At 54.3% G+C, this 20,741-nt stretch overlaps 6 protein-coding genes across 6 annotated transcripts; 4 read left to right on the top strand and 2 right to left on the bottom strand.

The window, feature by feature from the left end:
* Window positions 1–566: 566 nt before the first annotated feature.
* PG986_001651 (uncharacterized protein) lies at window positions 567–5,900 on the top strand (the record flags this gene model as incomplete). Its single annotated transcript, XM_066837873.1, has 3 exons — window positions 567–2,483; window positions 2,895–3,587; window positions 3,645–5,900. 3 exons carry the CDS (start codon window positions 567–569, stop codon window positions 5,898–5,900), a joined length of 4,866 nt encoding a protein of 1,621 aa, XP_066706766.1.
* A 211-nt stretch (window positions 5,901–6,111) lies between these two features.
* Window positions 6,112–7,714, bottom strand: PG986_001650 (uncharacterized protein; the record flags this gene model as incomplete). The annotated part of the gene is made up of 4 exons (XM_066837872.1): window positions 6,112–7,275; window positions 7,413–7,493; window positions 7,567–7,604; window positions 7,669–7,714. 4 exons carry the CDS (start codon window positions 7,712–7,714, stop codon window positions 6,112–6,114), a joined length of 1,329 nt encoding a protein of 442 aa, XP_066706765.1.
* Window positions 7,715–14,105: 6,391 nt separating this feature from the next.
* On the top strand, window positions 14,106–14,306 carry PG986_001649 (uncharacterized protein; the record flags this gene model as incomplete). The annotated part of the gene is made up of 1 exon (XM_066837871.1): window positions 14,106–14,306. One exon carries the CDS (start codon window positions 14,106–14,108, stop codon window positions 14,304–14,306), a length of 201 nt encoding a protein of 66 aa, XP_066706764.1.
* A 312-nt stretch (window positions 14,307–14,618) lies between these two features.
* On the bottom strand, window positions 14,619–16,419 carry PG986_001648 (uncharacterized protein; the record flags this gene model as incomplete). The annotated part of the gene is made up of 3 exons (XM_066837870.1): window positions 14,619–14,628; window positions 14,781–16,222; window positions 16,288–16,419. Coding segments are annotated over 3 exons (1,584 nt in total), but the record flags the coding sequence as incomplete, so codon positions are not given.
* An 840-nt stretch (window positions 16,420–17,259) lies between these two features.
* On the top strand, window positions 17,260–18,518 carry PG986_001647 (uncharacterized protein; the record flags this gene model as incomplete). The annotated part of the gene is made up of 6 exons (XM_066837869.1): window positions 17,260–17,296; window positions 17,347–17,382; window positions 17,438–17,490; window positions 17,541–17,574; window positions 17,634–17,842; window positions 17,904–18,518. 6 exons carry the CDS (start codon window positions 17,260–17,262, stop codon window positions 18,516–18,518), a joined length of 984 nt encoding a protein of 327 aa, XP_066706762.1.
* Window positions 18,519–19,320: 802 nt separating this feature from the next.
* On the top strand, window positions 19,321–20,157 carry PG986_001646 (uncharacterized protein; the record flags this gene model as incomplete). Its single annotated transcript, XM_066837868.1, has 1 exon — window positions 19,321–20,157. The coding sequence occupies one exon, from the start codon at window positions 19,321–19,323 to the stop codon at window positions 20,155–20,157; it is 837 nt and encodes a 278-aa protein (XP_066706761.1).
* Between the last annotated feature and the right edge of the window lie 584 nt (window positions 20,158–20,741).

The raw sequence follows: 20,741 nt of genomic DNA, 5'->3' as shown, positions 1-20,741 counted from the left end.
GTGTGTGTCAACATCAGCAGTGCCTGCCTGCAGGAGGCAAAGTTTGGCTGATGATGCATCCCGTCATCAGGTACATCTGCAACGGTTCGCACGCCTGGTGCCCTCCTGGCATGGTGGCTTTATTGACCAAAAATGCCTACCGTCTTGTTTTCCTAAGGAAATCTCTTGTTCTTGTAGATTAGATCCTGCACACAAGACTTAGGGACATGCGAGGACACCTTAGCTCTGAGCAGCACATTGTTCTTTTACACCACTACAGTCTGGTCTGCGCCAGTACTTAACGAGCCGGTTGTCAGCTAGCACCGTCGTCTGCCCGCCTGTCTTACACCTACTTCGCTTCCGTCTTCCGTGTGTCTCAACCTTTCGTCTACCAAAACTTCTTGCTATTTATTCACCCTGCCATGATACGATCGTAGGTCTTATTTCCCTAGAGCACGACCTGCTCGCCTTCAACGACATCAGGCCAACAACCGATCCGAGCCGAATCCCCACACCGACTTCCCCAACATCGCCACACCATTAATCGCAAACACCCCAGAGTCGCGATCGGACTTCGGCAGGATACGATGGATTATGGAAGGCTGCGGGCAGCTGCCCTTAACCATGGCGAGGACGAAGAGGCCGTCACAGTCGATACCCGTGCCTTGATTGACAAGGTCCTCGCCCGCTACTCGGGAGAGTGGACAACACTACGAGAACTCGTCCAGAACGCTGCCGATGCACAGGCAACAACCGTCAAGGTCAAGTGGGAGACCCTTCCCTCCACCTCTGTACCTTTGCCCTCCACGCCAGACCGATCCGAGCTGCTGAAACACATAATACAACACCATACGCTGCGCCGCTTAGTCGTCTCCAACGATGGGCAGCCCTTCACCAAGACGGACTGGGGAAGGTTGAAGAGGATCGCAGAAGGCAACCCGGACGAGACCAAGATTGGTGCTTTCGGTGTTGGTTTCTACAGTGTCTTTGCCGATTGCGAGGATCCCTTCGTCAGCTCGGGAAGCGAGGCCATGGCGTTCTACTGGAAAGGGAATGCGCTTTTCACAAGGAAGCTTTTGCTATCCGACGAGCAGAAGAGCAATGATACAGCGTTTGTACTGGATTATAGAAACACCACCACTCCTCTTCCGAACTTGCTATCCATCAGTCAGTTCTTGGCCACCAGTCTGACCTTCGTTGCACTGCAAAAGATCGAGTTTTGGATTGACGATTACGAAATTCTGTCACTCCGCAAGGTGACCAGCCCCAGTGCCTCGGTGGCTCTTTCGCGAGATGTTGATCCTACGACAAAAGACCGTCTGATGAAGATCAACCAGGTCGATCGTTCCAGCGCGCAGATTGACGCATCGTATATGAGTGCGATAGGCTGGAAGCCGCAAGTAGCAGCGGCGAAGACGAACGAGTCTTATGGTATGAGTAGCTCGGAGATGCCGTCGCTCAGGAGTTTCTTCTCCAGATTAACCTCGAATACAACTATTTCGTCAAAGGCCTCAAAGGCTGCCAAGGAGGAGAAGGCCATCCAAGAGGCCATTGCAGAAGACATCACAGCCATCTCGACCTCTACCATCTTTTTGAAGGTGACCACAGCCGCTATCAAGACGTCTGTAACGTCCGGATTCTCGGCAGAGCTCGAGCGTGCTACCAAAAAGCCTCCGCCTAAAGTTGCCAAGCTTGCCATTCTGACGTCTTCGTACGATGAAACGGCAGCATCGGAAAGTACGAAAGACTCGGGGGCCATTTCTAAGGCCGCTGATGTATTTGCCTCGGTACTACCAAGCAAGAAGCCCGGCGGTCGTATCTTCATCGGGTTTCCAACGACTCAGACAACTGGTGCCGGCATGCACATTTCTGCTCCCTCTGTGATACCGACTGTCGAACGTGAAGCCATCGATCTCAATGCGCGCTGGGTTCGGAGCTGGAACATTGAAATGCTACGCGCTGCAGGTATCATGACGCGACTAGCTTTTGCTCATGAAATGGAAGAGCTTGAACGGAAATTGCAGCGCTTGGTGGAAACACCAGGGGGCAAAATCGGACCCAAAGAGGTTGCTCGGTGCATGCCAGAAGCGTTGCATATTCTGAACTCGTTCACATTTGGTGACTCAACCCCGAGCGGGCAAGTCTCGCAAATCATCGAAGAGGCTTTCTGGACCTGTTATAGGAAGCCTTACATCGAGATCTACAGTACTCGAGGTGTACGCCCGACGACACAAGTCCGCATTGGCTCAGAAGAGCTCAGCAAGTTTGTCGGGGGCATTCCGGTAGTCCCGCCTGAGCTGAAAGACCTCGGGTTTGTCAAGAAAGTGACAGACTTTGATTTGCTATCTCGTATCACAGTCGACGATGTGCGGCGCGAGCTATCCGAGTATCCCATGAACAGAGATCAACTCATTGCTTTTATACAATGGGCGTGCAAGACAGCCGTCCAAGGCGAGCTGGACCCAGCCGATAAAGATCGTCTCTTTGACGCCGCCATCGCCACTGTGAGTCAAGATGGCAGTGAGCAAGGGGGTATCATCACATTGGGCACGATCCGGAACTATCTCAGCCCGAATAAAATACCAGCTGGGCTACCAATCCCCCAACGACGATCCCATTTGAGTTCACCAGCAAATGCAATTCCAACGAATTGCAAGCGCTAGGTTGGGAGTCCCTCGAGATCGTCCCTTGGCTCCGTTTCCTTCTCGAAAGTGGATCTAGCCGGCCAGATAACCTAAACCTCACCAAGTCAGCGCCATTCGCAGTACACATTCTGGCAGTCTTGTCTAAGAGTTGGGAGAATCTAAGCCAAAGCTCCAGGGGCACTGTGGTTTCCCTACTCCAAGCCCACACGGTTATGCCAACCAAGGTGGGTATGAAAAAAGCCCACCGACTCCTATTTCCCATCCGTCAAGCTCTTCGATGACTTGGCCACCATCCAGGGCTGCCACGGACTAAAAGACAAATTCCTGAATGCCCTTGGTGTGCGAAAGACGGTCGACCTCGATACCATCTTCAAGCGCCTCTTAGACCCGTCTATCGATGAAGGCTCCGGGCAACCGAAATGGAGCCACGTCGAACTGATCAAGTACCTTGCATCTGTACAGGCAGACATCCCTAATAATGACCTGAAGAAGCTGAGGGAATCCCGAATCTGCCCTGCTGAAGCGGGCCCCTCTGGATTAGAGTCGGGCAAGGGAACCACGCAGCTTTACAAAGTTTCTGAACTCTTCGAGCCCAAGGCAGCTCTTCGATCTCTCAATGTGAGGGTTCTTCAATGGCCTGGGTCCAATGCTGGCTACCGCCCGGGCTCTGTGGAGGGAAGGTTCCTGACAGCCCTTGGATTGCGGCCGCATCCCTCCGTGCCGGAACTTGTGGAGATGATGTCGTCGTCCGACAAAACCCTCCGTGAAAATTCTATGGATTACTACATCACGTCTCATGTCAGCAATGGTTATCACACCTTCGACATCTCATCCACCCCTAGGGCGTTTCTTCCTTTGGAGGGCAGACCCGAGCTGGTATCTCCAAGAGGCTGTTACACCAATACAGCGGCTTCCATCTTGGGGTTCAGCATCCTGAAGAAGGAATTGCACGTTCATGCAAATGTGAGTTGTCGGATTCGAACTGGGATCCGAATAGTCGTGCTAGCTAACCATTGATAGAAATTTGGTGTCGCCACCAACCCGCCCATCATGGAATGCGTTAACCGCCTGATCAGCAACCCACCACTGAGTCAGAAAGCCGCCGTTCCTTTCTTTGAATACTTTGCATCCCGTCAAACGGACCTCCCAGGGCCGCCTGTAGCCAAACTCAGAGACGCACCAATCGTCCCTGTGGTCCGCAAGAGGCCATCTTCAGAGAAACCCATCAGTGCTGTTTCTCACATCAGTCCCAGCAACTGCTTTTTGGGCACCTCAGCCACATATGGCGACATCTTTGATTTCGTTGACTTCGGCCAGCAAGCAAACATGTTCCTGTTCAGCTGTGGGGCCAAGAACGAACCAACAAAGCTTGAGATCGCCCAGCTGGCGGCAACGGAGCCAGCTCGTCTGCTCAGTGTTTTCCAAAGCTCGGAGAAATACCTCAACCTCCTCAGGTCTCTGGCGGAGGATTATCCCGTGCTGAAAAGAGACAAAGACCTATGGAGGAAGATGAAGTCATCTCGATTCTTGCTGGCTTCCAAAGAAATAAGCACACCGAAGGAGAAACTGATCGAGGTTGATGAGGAAGAAGCCCCTATCAAGCAATATCAACTTGCGGCTCCCAGCGACATCGTCATCTTGGATGATTATATCGGCTACCGTCTGTTCAAAGACCGTCTTATTTGCGCCCCAGAGGAGGATTCATTGGAGGCCTTCTACACAGCTCTGGGGTCTCAGCCTTTGGGCAGTCTTGTGTCTGAGGATCTGAAAGTCGGGGCACACAATGAAAATCAAGATGGCGCCGTGTGGCTTCGGAAGCACGTTCTTGAACGATCCAAGATCTTCATACACGAGTATTCAAAGTATACCCGTGACCCGATCAAGCATGACGCCAAATGGTTGGAGAAGAATCTCAATGTGGAGGTTGTCCGCTCGGTAGCTCTCCGACGAACGCTCCGGGGTACTGGTCAAACTCACACAGAGGACCGGTCTGCTGCGAGCGCTAGGACAGCCAATGGATGGGTTCTATATGTTGCCTCCAAGTCATCCCGCCCAGATATGTATCAAGTTGGCCAAGCTATATGCCAACTTATCTTGAACAGGCCATCTCAGCAAGCGTACACCTTCTTTGAACCATTCCTTAAACTGGATCTTCTGGACCTCCGATCTCGTGGTTACAACGTCGACCGTATCTTGCGAGCCAAGGCGGCCGAAGCGAGAATAGCCGAGGAAGAGAGGCGGAAAGCATTGGAGGCCGAAGAAGCAGCTATCCGAGAGCGTGAGCAACAGTTTCAGCAACAAACCCAGGCAGCAACGGCCACCGCAGCAGCTCGAGAAAGAAACAGGACGCCGCCTCCGCGAATGCCTGGTTCCTTTGAATCGCCAGATTCACCTCCTGAAGCTGCTGTTACGCAAAACAGGAAAAGCAGGGGTCTCTTTTCTAACCTGTCGAAAAGGTTTGGGTTTGATGACTCCGGTGATAAGGACGAACATCTTCAGAGCTTCCTGGACCCGCCCCAAGCATCCGAGTCGTCTAAGACGCCCGTACAAGGCCCCAAACCTAATAAGAGCCATGGCGATAACGGGAAGGTGACCAACCCTGCCGTCATTCAACAGAATCTACTCAACGCTGTCAAGGCCACAAGAGGCCACAACTCGTCCAGCCTCTTTGCGCCTCCCAGCACAACGGAGGTCAAGGAACAAGCTACGTACTGTGACAGTACCCCGTTGCAGAATCTGGACTTCGCTGCCGAGGCTTCTAACTCTATGCGCGTGTTTGTCTCCAAAGGGCTGTCTGTGGATCTCGGCCAGTTTCTTTCTGCCAACCACAGCCACATCAACGCCTTTGCCTATCTGCTTCGCGAGGTAGGCGGGGTATATTCCATCCCGGCCACGGCGCTCCACATCTTCTACGACGAGTCCGGCGGTACCATCGCCTTCAACTCGTCGGGCAGCATCTTCTGCAACCTGCGCTTCTTCGTCCAGCTGCACGCGGCGGACTACGGCAACCCCCAACAGAAAGCCGAGGCCGGTGTCTGGTGGTGGGTCGTCATCGCACACGAGTTGGCACACAACATCATCCAGCTGCACAATGCCGACCACAGCTACTATACCGAGAGCTTCATCCAGCAGTATTTCCCCAAGATGATGGTGAAAGCGAGCGAGCTAATGGGGAGCGCGGGAAGTCGCGCTTCGTTGTCAGGGCCTCCGGCGGCGGCTTCTTCTGCCGGTGGCCAGGGTCAGGTCGGCGCTCCACCTCCCTACGCGGAGCATTAAACGGCATTTTTTATTACTTCTCACATAGACAGAGTCCGATACACCACATAGAGATAAAGACACTGTAGAATACACCATTCTCGAGCGCATTGGGATAAGGCGTCTGGTGTCTCGTATTTAAGAGTTACATTGTATTGTACAGCGCTGAATTGATTTATTTTGCCCATATATCTGCAATATAGCCTCCCTCGGCTCGGTTTGCCCGTGAGTTCTAACTGTGATCTTCCCCATTGCTGGTCGTAGTGGAGCTCTTGCCATCTGCGGGGGTGGACGGCGTAGCAAAGGACTTGGGCGTCCCCTTATTTATGCTGGCCGTCATGAACGGGCTGTGGCTGAGCTTGTCCCAGTCGTGCAGCATGTACGAGTTCATCTCGCTCAGGCGCACCTCCTCGCCGGCGCGCGGCCGCATCTCGGCCTCGTACTCGCCGATGACGACGCTCAGGGGCCTTTCGCCCTGCTTCGCGAGGAGCTTGACGAGGTGGCCGGCGTCGTCGATGGCGTGGTTGAGGCCCTGGCCGCGGTGGTAGGTCATGGGGTGGGCCGAGTCCCCCACGAGCGTGATGCGGCCGCCGTGGTTGTCCCACTTGTGGTCCGGCAGGCTCGGGTCCCAGTTGCCGTTGGGCGTGTAGTAGACCGTGTCGAGGTCGTCGGGCATCCACGCGTAGGCGCTGCGCATGGGGTCGGCGAAGGCGAGGCTCTTCTCCTTGGCCTGGGCGAGGCGCTCGCGCGGGCCCCACTGGCCGCTCGCGGCCTCGGCGTCCTGCTCGGCGGCGCTCGTCCGCCACGAGATGTAGAAGGCGAAGCGCCAGGTCTCGGGCCGGGACGCGTCGGTGCAGTCGAGCGCGGCGAGCATGCCCATCATGCCGTCCGGGTGCACGATCAGGTTGACGAGCGGGTGCGTCCGGCGCAGGTACAGGGCCTGCTCCCGCGTGAAGCTGCAGTTGATGAAGGTGGCCGCGATCGAGAGCCGGTGCAGGCGCGCCCGCTCGGGGCCTAGCAGCAGGGCGCGCACGCGGCTGTTGCTGCTGTCGGCGCCGAGGAGCAGGCGGCCGGTGGCGCTGGTGCCATCGGCGAAGTGCGCCGTCACGGTGCTGTGGCCGTCCACCTCCTCCTCCGGGCCGCTGCTGTAGCTGACGTCCACGAGCTTCTTGCCCCAGGTCACGTCAATGTCCTCGGCCATGAAGGCGCGGAAGCGCGAGCGCAACAGGCGGTAGAAGTTGTTGAGCGGGACGTGGCGTATGATCTCCCCCGTCTTGCCGTTGATGACGGGGCAGGCGTCGGCCTCCTTGGTGGGCGAGTTGGTGTCGGTCTGGGTCTCGATGATGCGAGCCCATTTCTCCTGGCCGATGAGAGAGGCGAGGATGGGGTACGACCACTAACCTCGGAATATCAGTAACGGGTTTTGTGTGTGTGTGTGTGTGTATGTCTACAGAGACTCTCAAGCTGGGTACATTTGAAGAGACAGGCAAATATCTAGACAGTTTATGACAGGGTATCGAAGCTCGTACTTACATGACACCCGATAGCCCAGTCCCGGGCATTGCGCGGTTTGTCCGTAGGATCTTGTTCGAAGACCTTATACGGGACCTTGGCCTATATTTCCCTCGTTTAGTTACGTTGAGGCGCAAAGAACGAGTCTGTATGGTTTCGCACGAGAGAAACTGACGTTCTTCAGCCCATGGGCAACGGCCAGGCCACTACTGCCTTATTTCTTCAAAGTCAGAATACGGCACGGCGACGGCGGAGTTTCTTTTCGATATGGACTTACCGGCGCCTATGATCAAGACAGGCAGGTCGGTTCGCTTCGGTTCCATTTTGATGAATACGAGCTAGGCGGGAAAATATGGAAAAATCACGATGGCGTATGTACAAGTGCAGGGAAGGGGCTGTTTATGAGGTGCTACTGCCGCAACAGAACAGACGATCTAGGTCACAGATTGAATGCTAGGGGAAAAGCGATTGCATCACACCGTGAGTACACCTCAGCAAGGCGGGGGTGATTATCGTCAGTGCTCCATCGCTGCCGCGCCCCAGCCGTTGACAAATGGAGATGGAGCGGGTGGAGGGACTAGTCGTGGGTTTGAGAAAGGTGCTTCTTCAACGTCGACAGGAAGTTGGCCTAGGTGTTGGTAAGTACAGGCATCAACCATCCATCTCGAATTGCCTATTCCAGGCAGTCCAGCGAGCGGCATGCTGCGGGCGAGTTGAGTTTGGGGCAGAGCAAGGGCAAGGAGACCGACCTTTCTTCAACTGGTAACCAGCCCGGCCTGTCTTCCCCGCCCATACTGTACTCACCCGACTCCCCGAAAACTTCATTTTGCCTGTCCACCCCTTCTGCTGGGATTTCTCGCCTGCTTTTCCCCATCGCCGTTGGCTCAGACTGGGCCCGGCCCAGAAACAAGCTCCCGTCTTGCTCCGCTCGAGCTGTGCCCGCCGCTAGATTAGGGATTAGTGGGTTGAGGGGGGGGACACGATGAACATCAGGGGATCCCCATATTGTTACTGCGCGCAACTGGCTTGAAAACTGCAGGGCGGTGGCCGGTGGTTTACACGCAGTGTTCTCCGTGACGCCGATAGTATATACCTCTGGAAAGGGAGAAGAGGGGAAAAAAGAAGAAAAAAAGATGAAGTCATCGTCACATGCGCCACTGTCTAAAACATTGACGGTCCCGGCTGGACGGTTCGGTGTGGTGTCATTAGAGAGCCTAGTGTCTACCTATTGAAGGTTCTTTGGTTCAACAACCACCCGATCCAGAACGGTATTGGACTGGCTCAGGCCTCGGACATTTCAACATATGTTGGGCATGCAGTTCGCAAATCGATCAATCAATGACCTTTGGGGTATTGCAAAGCAAGTGACACAAGCCGCCGCCGCGAGGCTCAACCGCAAATGATCTCATGAGGCGACGGCCGGTGCAGCCAATACGACGTAAAAAGTTATATAAGTAGCCACGTTTCGGTGTGTGCACCGCTGCGGCGGCTGAAGTATTTGGAGAGGCGGTGCATATAATATTCACATGAAGTTGGGGGCCCTGGTTTCAGACCTGGACTACCGTTATTCCTACAGCGACCATCATCGCCCTCGTTCTCGTCGTCCACACACCGATGGATGTGCGCTGCCCGTGACTTGATGCCTAGCTAGCTGCGCTGCTGTGCCACGTTGCCTTACGAAACAAGCATGATGACGAACAAGGAATGCAACACCATGGATTCGACATGGGCAAGAAGAGTCAAGCGAAATCTTCAAAATTCGGGCCCACAACCCGCAACCGCAACCTATGTAGGCTGGCAAGATAGAACAGAGACGATCCCCCAAAACACTTGAGGACCTGTTTTTTGGTCTGTCAGCAGGGGGAAGTCTGCCTCTCGGACCCCGAGGATGTAGGATGCGCACAAGGCGGCATGCTATAATAAGTCTGTACACAGAATGATTCATAGTGAACGTGCTGCACACTCATATGCGCTGAAACCCGTGCGCCGGCGGGCATTGGCTAGGTGCATGTAGGTAGCCGCATTATCCTATATTGAAATTTTCGCTGGCTTGGGATATGATGCAATGGCGTATACTGAAAGCGATGAGAAATCCTCCGTACATTATTAATCCTTCGTATACGGATCGGCGTCCAGCGCACTGCTTCGCCGAAGTGCTCGGTGCGAGCACTCGGCGTTCGGTCCCGGTTCCATGACAATGGCAAGGAGTTCGTTCTGCACGTAACGAGTCACACGGCGTGCATGCACTGCCGATCCGTGTCATCCGTCTAGAGGTTCCCCTTGCAGAACGATGTTGATGATGTTGATTTGCCGACTTACGGAGGTGTCCGCCTTGGATGCATACATAGGCATTATCGAGCCCTGAACAGCGCTATTCCAGAAATATATGGCCGTGGTTGTTTCAGCACGACCGAGAACATGTCACTGCAACGCTACGGTTCACGGGTAAGGCTGCCGGGGAGGAAACCCACCGCGAAATCCACCGTATATATCGACTCGTATTGCCGAACTTGTAATGCTGTGACAACCCCATGAGAACGGGGAAAGGAATTGGATTGGTCCTGAACGGCGGCTATAGAGGGGCAATTGCGAAGAGCTGATGAGCAGGATCGTTTGTGTCCCCGTAACACGAGCTGGATTGGAGGCAGAGGGGGTTTGTTTTGCCTCGCCCCAGCCTCCTACCAAAAGCGACCCCCCTCGGATCTGGGGCTGGGACGATGGAAATCTGATCTGTTTCGATGCTGCGGCTATCTCTGGCTCCTGTCGGCGGGTACAATCCTTATTCAGCTCAGCTTTTGGCCGTCGCCGACATGGTGGCTGAAAGGGCCAGAACGGGCTTTTTGTCTAAGGCAGCAACGTTCGCGGGGTGGCTTCATTCGACAGGCAGCAAGTATGAGGCTCAAACAACGAATGATGCGGAGTGATCCGAAGCCAGAGTCAAATGTAAGCCACCTCATATCTGGCTGTGCTATTAGACAAGGTCGCGGATCTCTTTACGACGAAAGGCACAGCACATTGTACCCGACGCGATGGAACGGCGGCAGAGCGGCAGAGAGAAGGGGGAGAGAGGAGAGAGCCAAGTATGCATATCGCGTGTCGGTATATACAAGTAACGTAACGTTACAGAGTGGAGCCATTCACCGCGATATCAAATTTCTTGACATAAGATTCGTGGCTCAGCACTCAGGTTCGGCAGCAGAAGAGACACAATCAAATCATCTGCTGGGAGTCAGGAATCTGGCGGCGCCTGCTTTTCATCTTGATGACGATGTCGGCCTTGTCGTAAACGTTGGCCTGCGAGGTCAGAGTCATTAGATTTAGGTATGTAAGTGGCTATGCCAGTAAAGGGCTTCAATGGTAGTAGGCAGGTAGGCAGGCATGTAAGACAGGTCTTTCTATCTTCAAGTTTGAGGAACCTCGCTTACGACGCCCATGTCTTAGAGACCTCAGTCATCGATGGCTCCCCCGTAGCATCGGGACCGGAAGGGCGTAGCAACAAAGTCAGCATCCGTTGGCGAGCAGATTTCAGTGCAATTTCCAGGCAGGGGGTTTTGTGGTAGTGACTGTACAATTGTTGAAGACACACCTGTTTTCTATTAGTAAATGGTTCGCATGTGATGGGGACTCTCCGGAGTCGACGAGCTGCCCCCCTGGTATGGCGTATACCAATCATGGACTCTTGGACACCCGGAGGGCGTGGGGGGGGGGGTCATCGTCGCTGCGACGCGGAACCTTACGCGGATGATGTACGAGGTTGCCATCGGCGAATAGAATATATAATTTACGGTTGTATCATGTTTCAAGAAAGACTGACGATTGGCAGTCGTGGGCGTCAGCTAGCATAGTATAGTCATGTCATATGTCCCGATTACTCAGTACGCAGTACGGCCGACGAGACGCCGAGTCGCATAGCCTCGCCGGTGAAGACAGAGGCGTGTGTGGGCATAGGCTCCGATCCGTGAGGGTAAGGTCTTGAGGGGGCACTGCTGTCACGGTGTGCCGGCGGTGAAGGGTATACGTTGAGGCTGAAAGGGGTTTAAGTCGGAAAGGTCTCTGTTACCAACTTGGGTCTCATAGGTACTAAGGAAAGTGCAGATCCATGAATGATGTAGGTTAGGTATGTATGTATGTAATAACGATATGCAAGCTAGGAAACGCCGTCACCGTCACCCATGCAAACCTCTGCAGTCAGTCGGAGTCGTTCTTAGCTAAGAGAAGTGCAGCGCGTGCCTACTTGCCAAAATATGTATGTCTGGGAATTTGGAATTGGGTAACGTACCTGCCTATGTAATGTAAGAGACGGGATGCATTTACGATCAAGATGGCTGTTGCTGTAAGTAAGAGCGAACCATAAGAGTTTGCCCATTTGAGGGTTGTATCGCTAATTAGCCCACTGTTCGAATGACAAGGAGGGCGGCTGTGCTAATTTGGTCCAGTATTGCTGGGGGAGCAGCCACTGAGGAACCAATGAGAGAGACTGGGGGCTAAAAATAGGTGACCGTTAGAAGAAAATGCTTGGGCGCTTCCTACTAGTACTCCAGCTGCCACTGGAGTTGCAACAGCCAGCATAAGCGCTAAAATCTGTTCTCTCTCCTTTCCACTTTGGCTTCCCTGCCTCTCTCTCTCTCTCCATCTGTCTGTCTCATGTACTCGGGATTGAGGTCAGTGCTCTTCAACGGGAGTCGGGACTCTCTGGAGAGTCTGTTCGCTTGGCACCTCGTGGCACCCTTGGCACCCGTGGCAGGAGAAGGATGAAGAGGGTGTGGTACGAGCTCGGAGGGTGTTGGAGGGGCTTCATGGAGGTGCAGTTCTTTTTTTACTCTGGCATCACGGCCAGCCAATTGCTGCCGAGCCTGAGCCCATCGCTCAACTCACCTGCGACCATCTAGCGTTGCCCCCTGAGTTGATGCCTTGGCCGCAACCTGTGTCGGCGGACGCTGATTGGTAACGGCCGCCGCGTATACTTGCTGACCGAAACCCATGCGTGATGCTTCCCGCCCAAGCCCGGATTTTTAATCCCATCCGTGGTTCCTAAGCACACCGGATTCTGCCGGTCAGGATAGGCCCGTCACTTGACGCAATTGCAAGCCCACGGACAGAATTCGCACGCCCTCAGTGGCAGCATCATCTCTCGCCTATACGCAAGTGAACGGTGGCCGGCTGACTCACAGTCTATGCATTGAGGCTTTGTCATGGGGGTATAGCGACGAATCAGCAGCATTCCGCATAAGTAATCCCCAGGGTGTGGTGGGGTTTCCGAATGCCAATTTGGAATACGCTGGGATTTTTGGGCCACGAGCAGGAGACGGCAGGAGGAATCACCATCACCATGACCACCGGCCTTCGAGATGTTCGGTCTTGACCGAGTAAGTAGGTAAGCAATTTCGTTTAGTGACTCGGCGACCGACCGAAAGTACGGTACTTAGTCGCCGTGCGCAGAGGAGATGTGCATCTACCATGTGGGAAATAGGTAACCTTAGGTACCGTACACCACTGGAGGGTGGATGGTTGCATGGCATGGCATGGCAGGCTGGGTATCATAATGACTGAGCCTGACTTTTGGCCCTGACCCAGGGGAATGGGAGAGTCAATACGGGTCGTTGCAGGCCGCAAGATCCAGCTGCTTCGGGAAGGCTCGAGATACGATTGTCTTTGATTTGTCTTCGATTCGGTGTGGCGTGATTGGCTGAGAAAGAGGTGCTATTTCCAGGGCACCAGTATGCAGCTACGTTGTTTGTGTACGGTACCTTGGCCAGCCTTGAGTGGTTGCAGCAGCTGTCAGACTCATCAGACTCGCCGAGTCACCAGCCAGGCTTCGCGCTTTTTTTCTTTTTTCTTTTTTTCGCATTGGTCGTATGTGCGACGTGCGCGTGGGTGTGTGTGGCCTGTCAGACTGGCTCGTCCATCAATCAAATTGATAGCCGTCTGCGGGCTTGGCAAATCTGCGTCGTATCTCTGTACATTCAGCCCTACAAGGTGTGGCCCCCATTTTTAGATTCCATCCGGCTTCCATGCATCTGCTGCGGTTGCGCAACATCATCAGCATTCTTCCTAATCGAGACAATGCCTTTCTGCTGTCTCATCCCCAAAACGCCTTGTTTCTATATGCGATTTCTGCTTACTTTGTACCTACCTACTTGGGGGTCCAAACAACCCGTTCGAGCTGCCGGCCCCCTGAACTGGACTCACCCTCAACTCGGCTGTATCCCACGTTTTTGAGGCTTCCAGGGGGGAGCGTTTTCTCACGGCGAACCCCTGTCGAGGCTGGGTTCTGTTTTTTCAGGCAGCACTCAACCATCTGAGGTCATCAGCTTCCCGTTTCAACGTTCAGATTCGATGGAGTGAGATGCCTCCCCGCCGTACCGCCCGCCGTGCCAGGGGGGCTGGCTTGCTGCTGCGGCGCGGACGAGCCGGCATACCTTGATAGTTTGAGGTATACGGGTATAGCCTCCAGACTTCTATATAACTCCAAGTTGCCCCCCGTCTAGATCCAATCTCATCATCACCATCATCAACAAACATCCAGCAGCAACAACAACAGCTAATACTACTACACCTTCACCTTCACCTTCAAACAACATCTACAGCAACTAGCTCTCAGCTTTGCCACCACACACACATACACACACAACAACAACAAGAAGCCTCACGCGCTCTACAACACCAAGACTCATTAATACTTCTTTGCTCCAAATCACACGCCAAACATCCACAATGGCCGCCTTCACTTTCACCAACTGCCCTCAGACCCTCAGCTTCGGCCGCAGCGGCTACAACAAGGACGGCGACGATGAGGATGACAAGCGCTGCTTCGGCCGCAGTGGTTACAACAAGGATGGTGACGATGAGGACGACAAGAAGAACTTTGGCCGCAGCGGCTACAACAAGGACGGCAAGGACGACGACGACGAATAAATAATACTTTCGCGCCCAGTTGTTTTCGGGGAATATCTTATCCCCGCCATGACGACCTCAACTCCATCTGGTTTTCCTCCTTCTTATACGGAGGAAGCTAATGTATCAACACCTTCTCATTTGTCACTGCATTCGGCCGGCGCCCAGGACATATATCACATACCCCCAGCATTCAGCTTCGTTTTCCACCTTGCATCGTTTCGGACAAGACTGTACACCACAACACCAAAGAGGACCCCTAGAAAGAATTAGAATGCTCAGGCATACACTCATGTAACAACAATATCGCATCATCTTGCTAGACACAAAGCATCAGATCAGGCTGCATTGGGAAGGAGTTTGGAAGACGGGTTGATTTTTCTCCTTCTTCTGTATTAGATATCTAATTTCATTCATTTCCCTACACAGAACCTGCGCAAACGATTCGGTCAGTGATTACAATTTGTCAACGGGTAGAAGATTCACGCGACTTACTTTTCGAATATGACGCCCAATACTTCCTCCACATTCCCGGTTTCCCCGCGACCCGTGATCCGCGCCAGGCAGTTCGCGGCATATCGAAGATCTTCAGCTGCAACTACAAAATTGAGCTCATCCATGATATCCTCCGACGAAGTGTTGCCCACGTAATCTTCCAGGTGTTGCCGGCATTGTACCAGGAGCTGTCTTTGCCTCTCTGTAACACCGTGTAGGTCCTGATGATCGGCAGGTAGCGCGGTCATATCAGAAAAGAGAGTGGCCAGGCGGTTGACCACTTTGTGGACGCCTCCTGGATCTTGGATCTGCACGGTACGGGTTTGAGCTTCTTTGCAAGAGATGAGAATCGGCTCGGCAGGCAGTCCCTCGACTTTCTCGAGGGCCGTGGCCACGAAATCCCCGACCAGCAGCTCCAGTTCATCTCGTGGAGCTCCATCGCACTTGTTTACCACCACTATGCCCTTGCCGACGGATTGGAGGAGCTCGAGAGTCTCCGCATCGTATACAAGGGAGTTCTCGCCTGTCAAATCCCGTTCGATCGAGGCCAGGGCCATGATCACATCCGACTCCAAGGCCTTGGCTCGAGCTCGACGAATGCCCTCGCGCTCTATGGCACCCAAGACGCCCTCGTTACTAGCGCCAGGCATCCCTGGCGTGTTGTCAGATCGGAAACCGGCCGTGTCGGCAAAGGTGCATAGGTAGCCCCGTATGTCCAAATGGGCTTCGACGATATCTCGAGTGGTTCCGGCCTCGCCAGAGACGATGGACGCTTCTCGGCCGACAATCTGGTTCATCAGAGAGCTTTTGCCAGCATTTGGCGGTCCCACCAGAGCTATCCGAATGCCATTCCTAAGAAGCTCGCTTCGCTGACTGGCACCCTCATGCACCTCGATGCCCTGAATAATATCCTCCACCTGCTGAGAGACATTCGCTAGTAAGTCTGTAGGGGACTCGTCGAAGTGTTGGTCCTCGGAGAAATCGATGATAGCCTCGATCTCAGCCCTGGCGTCTAACAGCTTGTGACGCCAATCATCGTAGGTTCTCCCCAAGGCGCCATTGGAGCCACGAACGGCCGCCCGCCGCTGCTGTTCGGTTTGGGCGGAGAGCGTATCACTCAGCGACTCGACCTGTGCGAGGTCCAGCCTGTCATTCAGGAAAGCGCGCTTGGTGAACTCGCCCGGTTCAGCATACCGGATACTGCCGCTACTGACAGGGCACGCCGCGACCGCAGACAGGATGGCCTTCACGGTAGCGCTTCCGCCATGCACATGGAGCTCTAGCACGTCCTCGCCCGTGACCGTCTTGGGCCCGGGAAGATAGAGAACCATGGCGCTCGAGTCCAGGACGTTGGACCCGTCAGACCGGGGATGGAATAGAGTTCTTACACTAGCATAGCGGGCCTTCGGGAGAGGGCGTTCAGGACAGAGACCCGTGTATACCTGAAAGGGGTGAAGTCAGCATGTATTTTCATGATGACAGGCTTTGCTTTTTCTCACCCGCTCACCTCGTGACAAGCTGGTCCAGAGACTCTGATGACGGCTATTCCGGCCGTACCTTGGGCAGTCGACAGGGCGTATATGGTCTCATTTTTTTGGCTGGCCACTAGATACTGCCGTCGTTGTTGCAAGTATAATCGACTATTCAGGGGCCGGATCCCCTGCCGGCCACATGGTGGAGAAACTATCCCGCTTCTGGTCTGGAATGCTCGATGCGCAAGCCCGCGAGCCAAGGGCCTTGCGGCCTGAAGACTGAATGGCTTCGTCCGTATAATAAGACGGCGCAACATTGACTACCAGTTCGCGTTCACAGCCGCTGAGTCATCAACTCCTACCAGCCAGGAAACGCAGGTTGGGCAGTATGGGACGGAACAATGGATATAACGGAGTTATATGTCTCGCAGGAAAAAATCTAGAGTTAACCAACACGTATTGATATAAGCAGTTCCATTCGTTGGCTGTGCGGCATGTGTGGGAGTGAGGAGTCAAGCAGTCCAATACTACTGCTCTTGAAGTCCTCACCAGCTACTACCACCACCCCTGCAGCTCAAGCTGTACCCAGCATCGTTACCCTTCCCGAAGTTTAGTGGATACCAGATACTGTACATACGACGATGCAAGTACATGTATCTGACCCCACCCAGAAATATCTGACTTCTCATTGGCTCGAGCGGAATCGACTTGCTGAGTGCCGTTCTTGACCGCCCAAGGGCCCCGCCAAAATTTATTATTTCCTCCAGAAGTAAGAGACAGTAAAGATATCGCAAAGGCGTTTGGACGGCCTTGAAGTTTATGCCAAAACCGGCACCCATTGCGCAGCGAAATCCGGACATTTGAGCTTATCCGCTCCCAATTTCCGGCCAGGACAATCAGGAAACTGTTCTGCTCCTTGTCACAATTACTGGGACATTGCGAGAACCGAGATCAACTGCCAGTCATCACTATCATCCACTCCTCGTTCAGCACCCCAGCCAGCCACCATGGCGTCCGACGAGATCGTCTGGCAGGTTATCAACCGTAAGTTACAATACTGCAACCGCCTTACGCCTGGGTATAGAGACTAACAGGGGCTACAGAGCAGTTTTGCAGTTTCAAAATCAAAAGTAGGATTGACGGCGCCGGTATCTTTCCCAGGCAATCGTACTAACGTCAATGCAGCCACCAAGGAACAAACATTCTGTCGCAATGAAATGAACATTACTGGTCTTTGCGTACGTTACAACCAACCCATCATTGTGTATCTTGGCTAACCAGCAGACAGAACCGTCAAAGTTGCCCCCTGGCGAACTCAAGATGTAAGCACTCCACATTGCGTCGTTTCGGGCGACTAGTCACTGACCCTCCACGCCTACAGATGCTACCGTTCGGGCCTCTGCCAATGGCACCATCTATCTGTATATGAAGACAATCGAGAGAGCGCACATGCCCTCCAAGCTTTGGGAGCGAAGGAAGCTGTCGGCCAATTATCAACAAGCCTTGAAACAGATCGACGAGTGGTTGATATACTGGCCCCAATTCCTTCAGCATAAAGCTAAGCAGCGTTTGACGCGACTTGTGCAAGTTGTATGCATACCCACTCACCGTGCTGGACTGCTCGCCGGGACAACACTAACACATGCTCTAGGCCATCCGATCTCGTCGTTTAGCCAAGGAAGAGGCCCGCCTGGGCGAGACAATAGTACCGAAGCTGGCGCCCAAGATCAGGAGACGCGAAGAGACCAGAGAGCGAAAGGCAGAGGCGGCCGCCAAACTCGAGCGAACGATTGAGCGAGAACTTTTGCAGAGACTTCGCGAAGGCGCGTATGGCGACCAGCCCCTGAATGTCAGCGAGGGCATCTGGAAGAAGGTGCTTAGAGCCATGGAGCGGGAGGGCGAGGCCAGCCGTGACAAGGACATGGATACCGGTATCGAGGACGAGGAAGAGAACGAAGCCGAGTATGAATTGGACGATGAGGTGGATGGTGCTGTCGAGTATGTCAGCGATCTGGATGACAGCGAGGAAGACCTTGGCGACCTGGACGACTGGCTTGGCAGCGAAGACGACGCGTCGCAAGATGATGACTCCAGCGAGGATGAGGATGACAGCGAGGCCGAAGCACCCAAGAAGAAGTCGGGAGCCGGCGGCAAGAGGAAGAGAGCTGCTGCACCTGCTGCGCGCAAGCCCAAGAAGGTGGTGAGACGGCGCGGTGAGGTGGAACGCGAGGTCGAGTTTGATCGTGCCAAGGACCTCGACTTCTAAGAAGAAACTCCCTTCTGAGTCTAATTTAGCTAGATTTCTGCCACCAGCCAGCTGTGCGGAAAGCACGAGTTGGCAGATGCTACTGGGCGGTATACCCTCTAATGAGCGAAGAGTTTTCTATGCTGGAGATGTTTTGATAAAGAACGAGTCTAGATGGCGCCAGTGATGTAACCGCTAGACTCCAAACGATACAAGAGCCAAGTCTAGCCAGAGACGGCTGCAGAATGCCATTGTATGCTTTTTGCTTCTTCTTTTTCTCTCCTTGCTTACCTTTCATGTTTTTGCCCGCGTCTTTGTTGGCGGGACTCGAGATGCAATCAAGGATTTTGATACGCTGCCCTATTTCATTGTTCCTGAGGCGGGACCTACCACCCCGCCAAAGCTTAGCATTGGTACTACTTATTAAGGCATCCTGCACTGCGCACTGCACTGCACGTACACCAATACATAAAGTTATTAGCGCATAGCATTGATCTTCTCGAGCCTTGAAACAAGAACTATTCATCCCAGCACCGACTTCGAGACACAATTCATCTCCACTCCCCAAAACCCGCCCTGACGCTTTCCTGACCGATATATCAACCTCAGTGTCTCCCATCCTCTCCTGACGACCGACGACTCCTCCCCTACCTCCCTACCTCCCTTTCGCCCCGGTTATATCACGGACCGACCGATCGCTACACGGCATCATTTGCAACCCGCCCCTCGTGGAACTTGGAGCAACAACCTGACGCAGTCAACCGAACCACCACTGGGAACCACTGCGTAGGGAGCCTCGCGTAGGCCGTCATTTCAGCCAGCCATGTCTTGGTACTCGAACATCCTCACCACCACCACCTCACGCATCAACAACCTCCAAAGAACGTTTCTCGGTGGCGAAACCGACGGTGACACCGAAGATGACACCCACGTCTGCCGCATCCTGAGGGGGTACTACACAGAAAAGGGCCGCCCCTTTCCCGGCTGGTTGCCGCCCGACCCCAAGGCTCCCGCGCCCGTACAACCCGCCGTCTCGCAGCAGGGCCAGGTCGGCGCGCGCTACGGCGGGCTCACCCAACAACAAGGCAGCGGAAGCCTGAGCTCCCTATGGGACAACAACCCGGTGTCGCAGCCCCAAGACTCGCAGAGCCTACGACGAGGCCGCGGCGCCCCGCCGGCCGCACGCGGGGGCGACCCGAGGCTCAACCCGTTCGGCGGGCGCAACTCGGATCCCATGGCGGGCGCGCGCGAAGAGGTCCAGGCGCGACCGCTCCCCAGTCAGCGCGCGGGCAGCTACCAGGCGGCGGCGCCGGGGCGCGAGGCGACACCGTCGGGCGGAGGATCGGCGCAGGACCGGCTGCGTCAAAGACTTTGGGGCGGTTCGCGAACGGCGAGCCCGGCCGGCAACGGGCCATTCCAGCCTCCGCAGGGCCAACAGCAGAGTAGCCACAGGGGTGGAGGGTCGGCCGACTACGAGGATCGATTCGCGCCGGGCGGCATGTACGATGGGGGATCGGGCGGCAAGGGCGGCGACCGTCCCTTTGTGGCTGCGAACTCACCCTGGGCTAGCAGCGAGAACGACTTGAGCGGTGGTGGAGGGAGACCGGGTTTGCCCAGCGGACCTAGGAGAGGTTTGCCCAGCGGGCCACGGATGAGATGATGACCCCCTTAGAACAGCCAGCAAGCGATTTTCATTTCGGCACACTTTGACTGCTCTGCTTCTCCTCATCAGGAGTATATTGGATCTAAAGATAGCATAAAACGGCGGGGCCGTTGAAGTACAGGCGATAAGCGATAATGAACACGAGAGCAAAATACATTCCAAGGCAGTCCCTGTGTGAAGGTGACGGTAGTGTATATAACACCCGCTCAAATGCAGCAGTTCGGCATCCGTTGTTGAGCTGTTGCAAACAGTGTTCCTCCTCAAGAACAGGCAATGGTTCACGGCCAGCAAACAAGTCTTCAGCTTGTATTGGTCTGCATCGGGACTTACAGATCTCGACATTGGAATAGCATACCACTACCAGACATTGTCCACCAAAAGGGTGTATTGCGGCATACAACCAGATTGCAAAAGAATGATCAGAGTCTTGCTTGTCATGATTGCTATTGTCACGTTAGATAACCATACATTCATTGCCACATAAGCCACACTCATTCACTTCAGCACTCGATTCTTGAAGATCTCTTTGTCCATGCATATTGGTTATAAAGGGGGCGATGTTGCCTCCTCGCCTCGCGTAT

Source organism: Apiospora aurea (assembly GCF_038362705.1).
Source record: "Apiospora aurea strain CBS 24483 chromosome Unknown utg000001l_segment0_segment0, whole genome shotgun sequence".
NCBI lineage: Eukaryota > Fungi > Ascomycota > Sordariomycetes > Amphisphaeriales > Apiosporaceae > Apiospora > Apiospora aurea.
The sequence above is the reverse complement of the archived record's forward strand: the minus strand, read 5'-3'. Positions and strand labels throughout refer to the sequence as shown.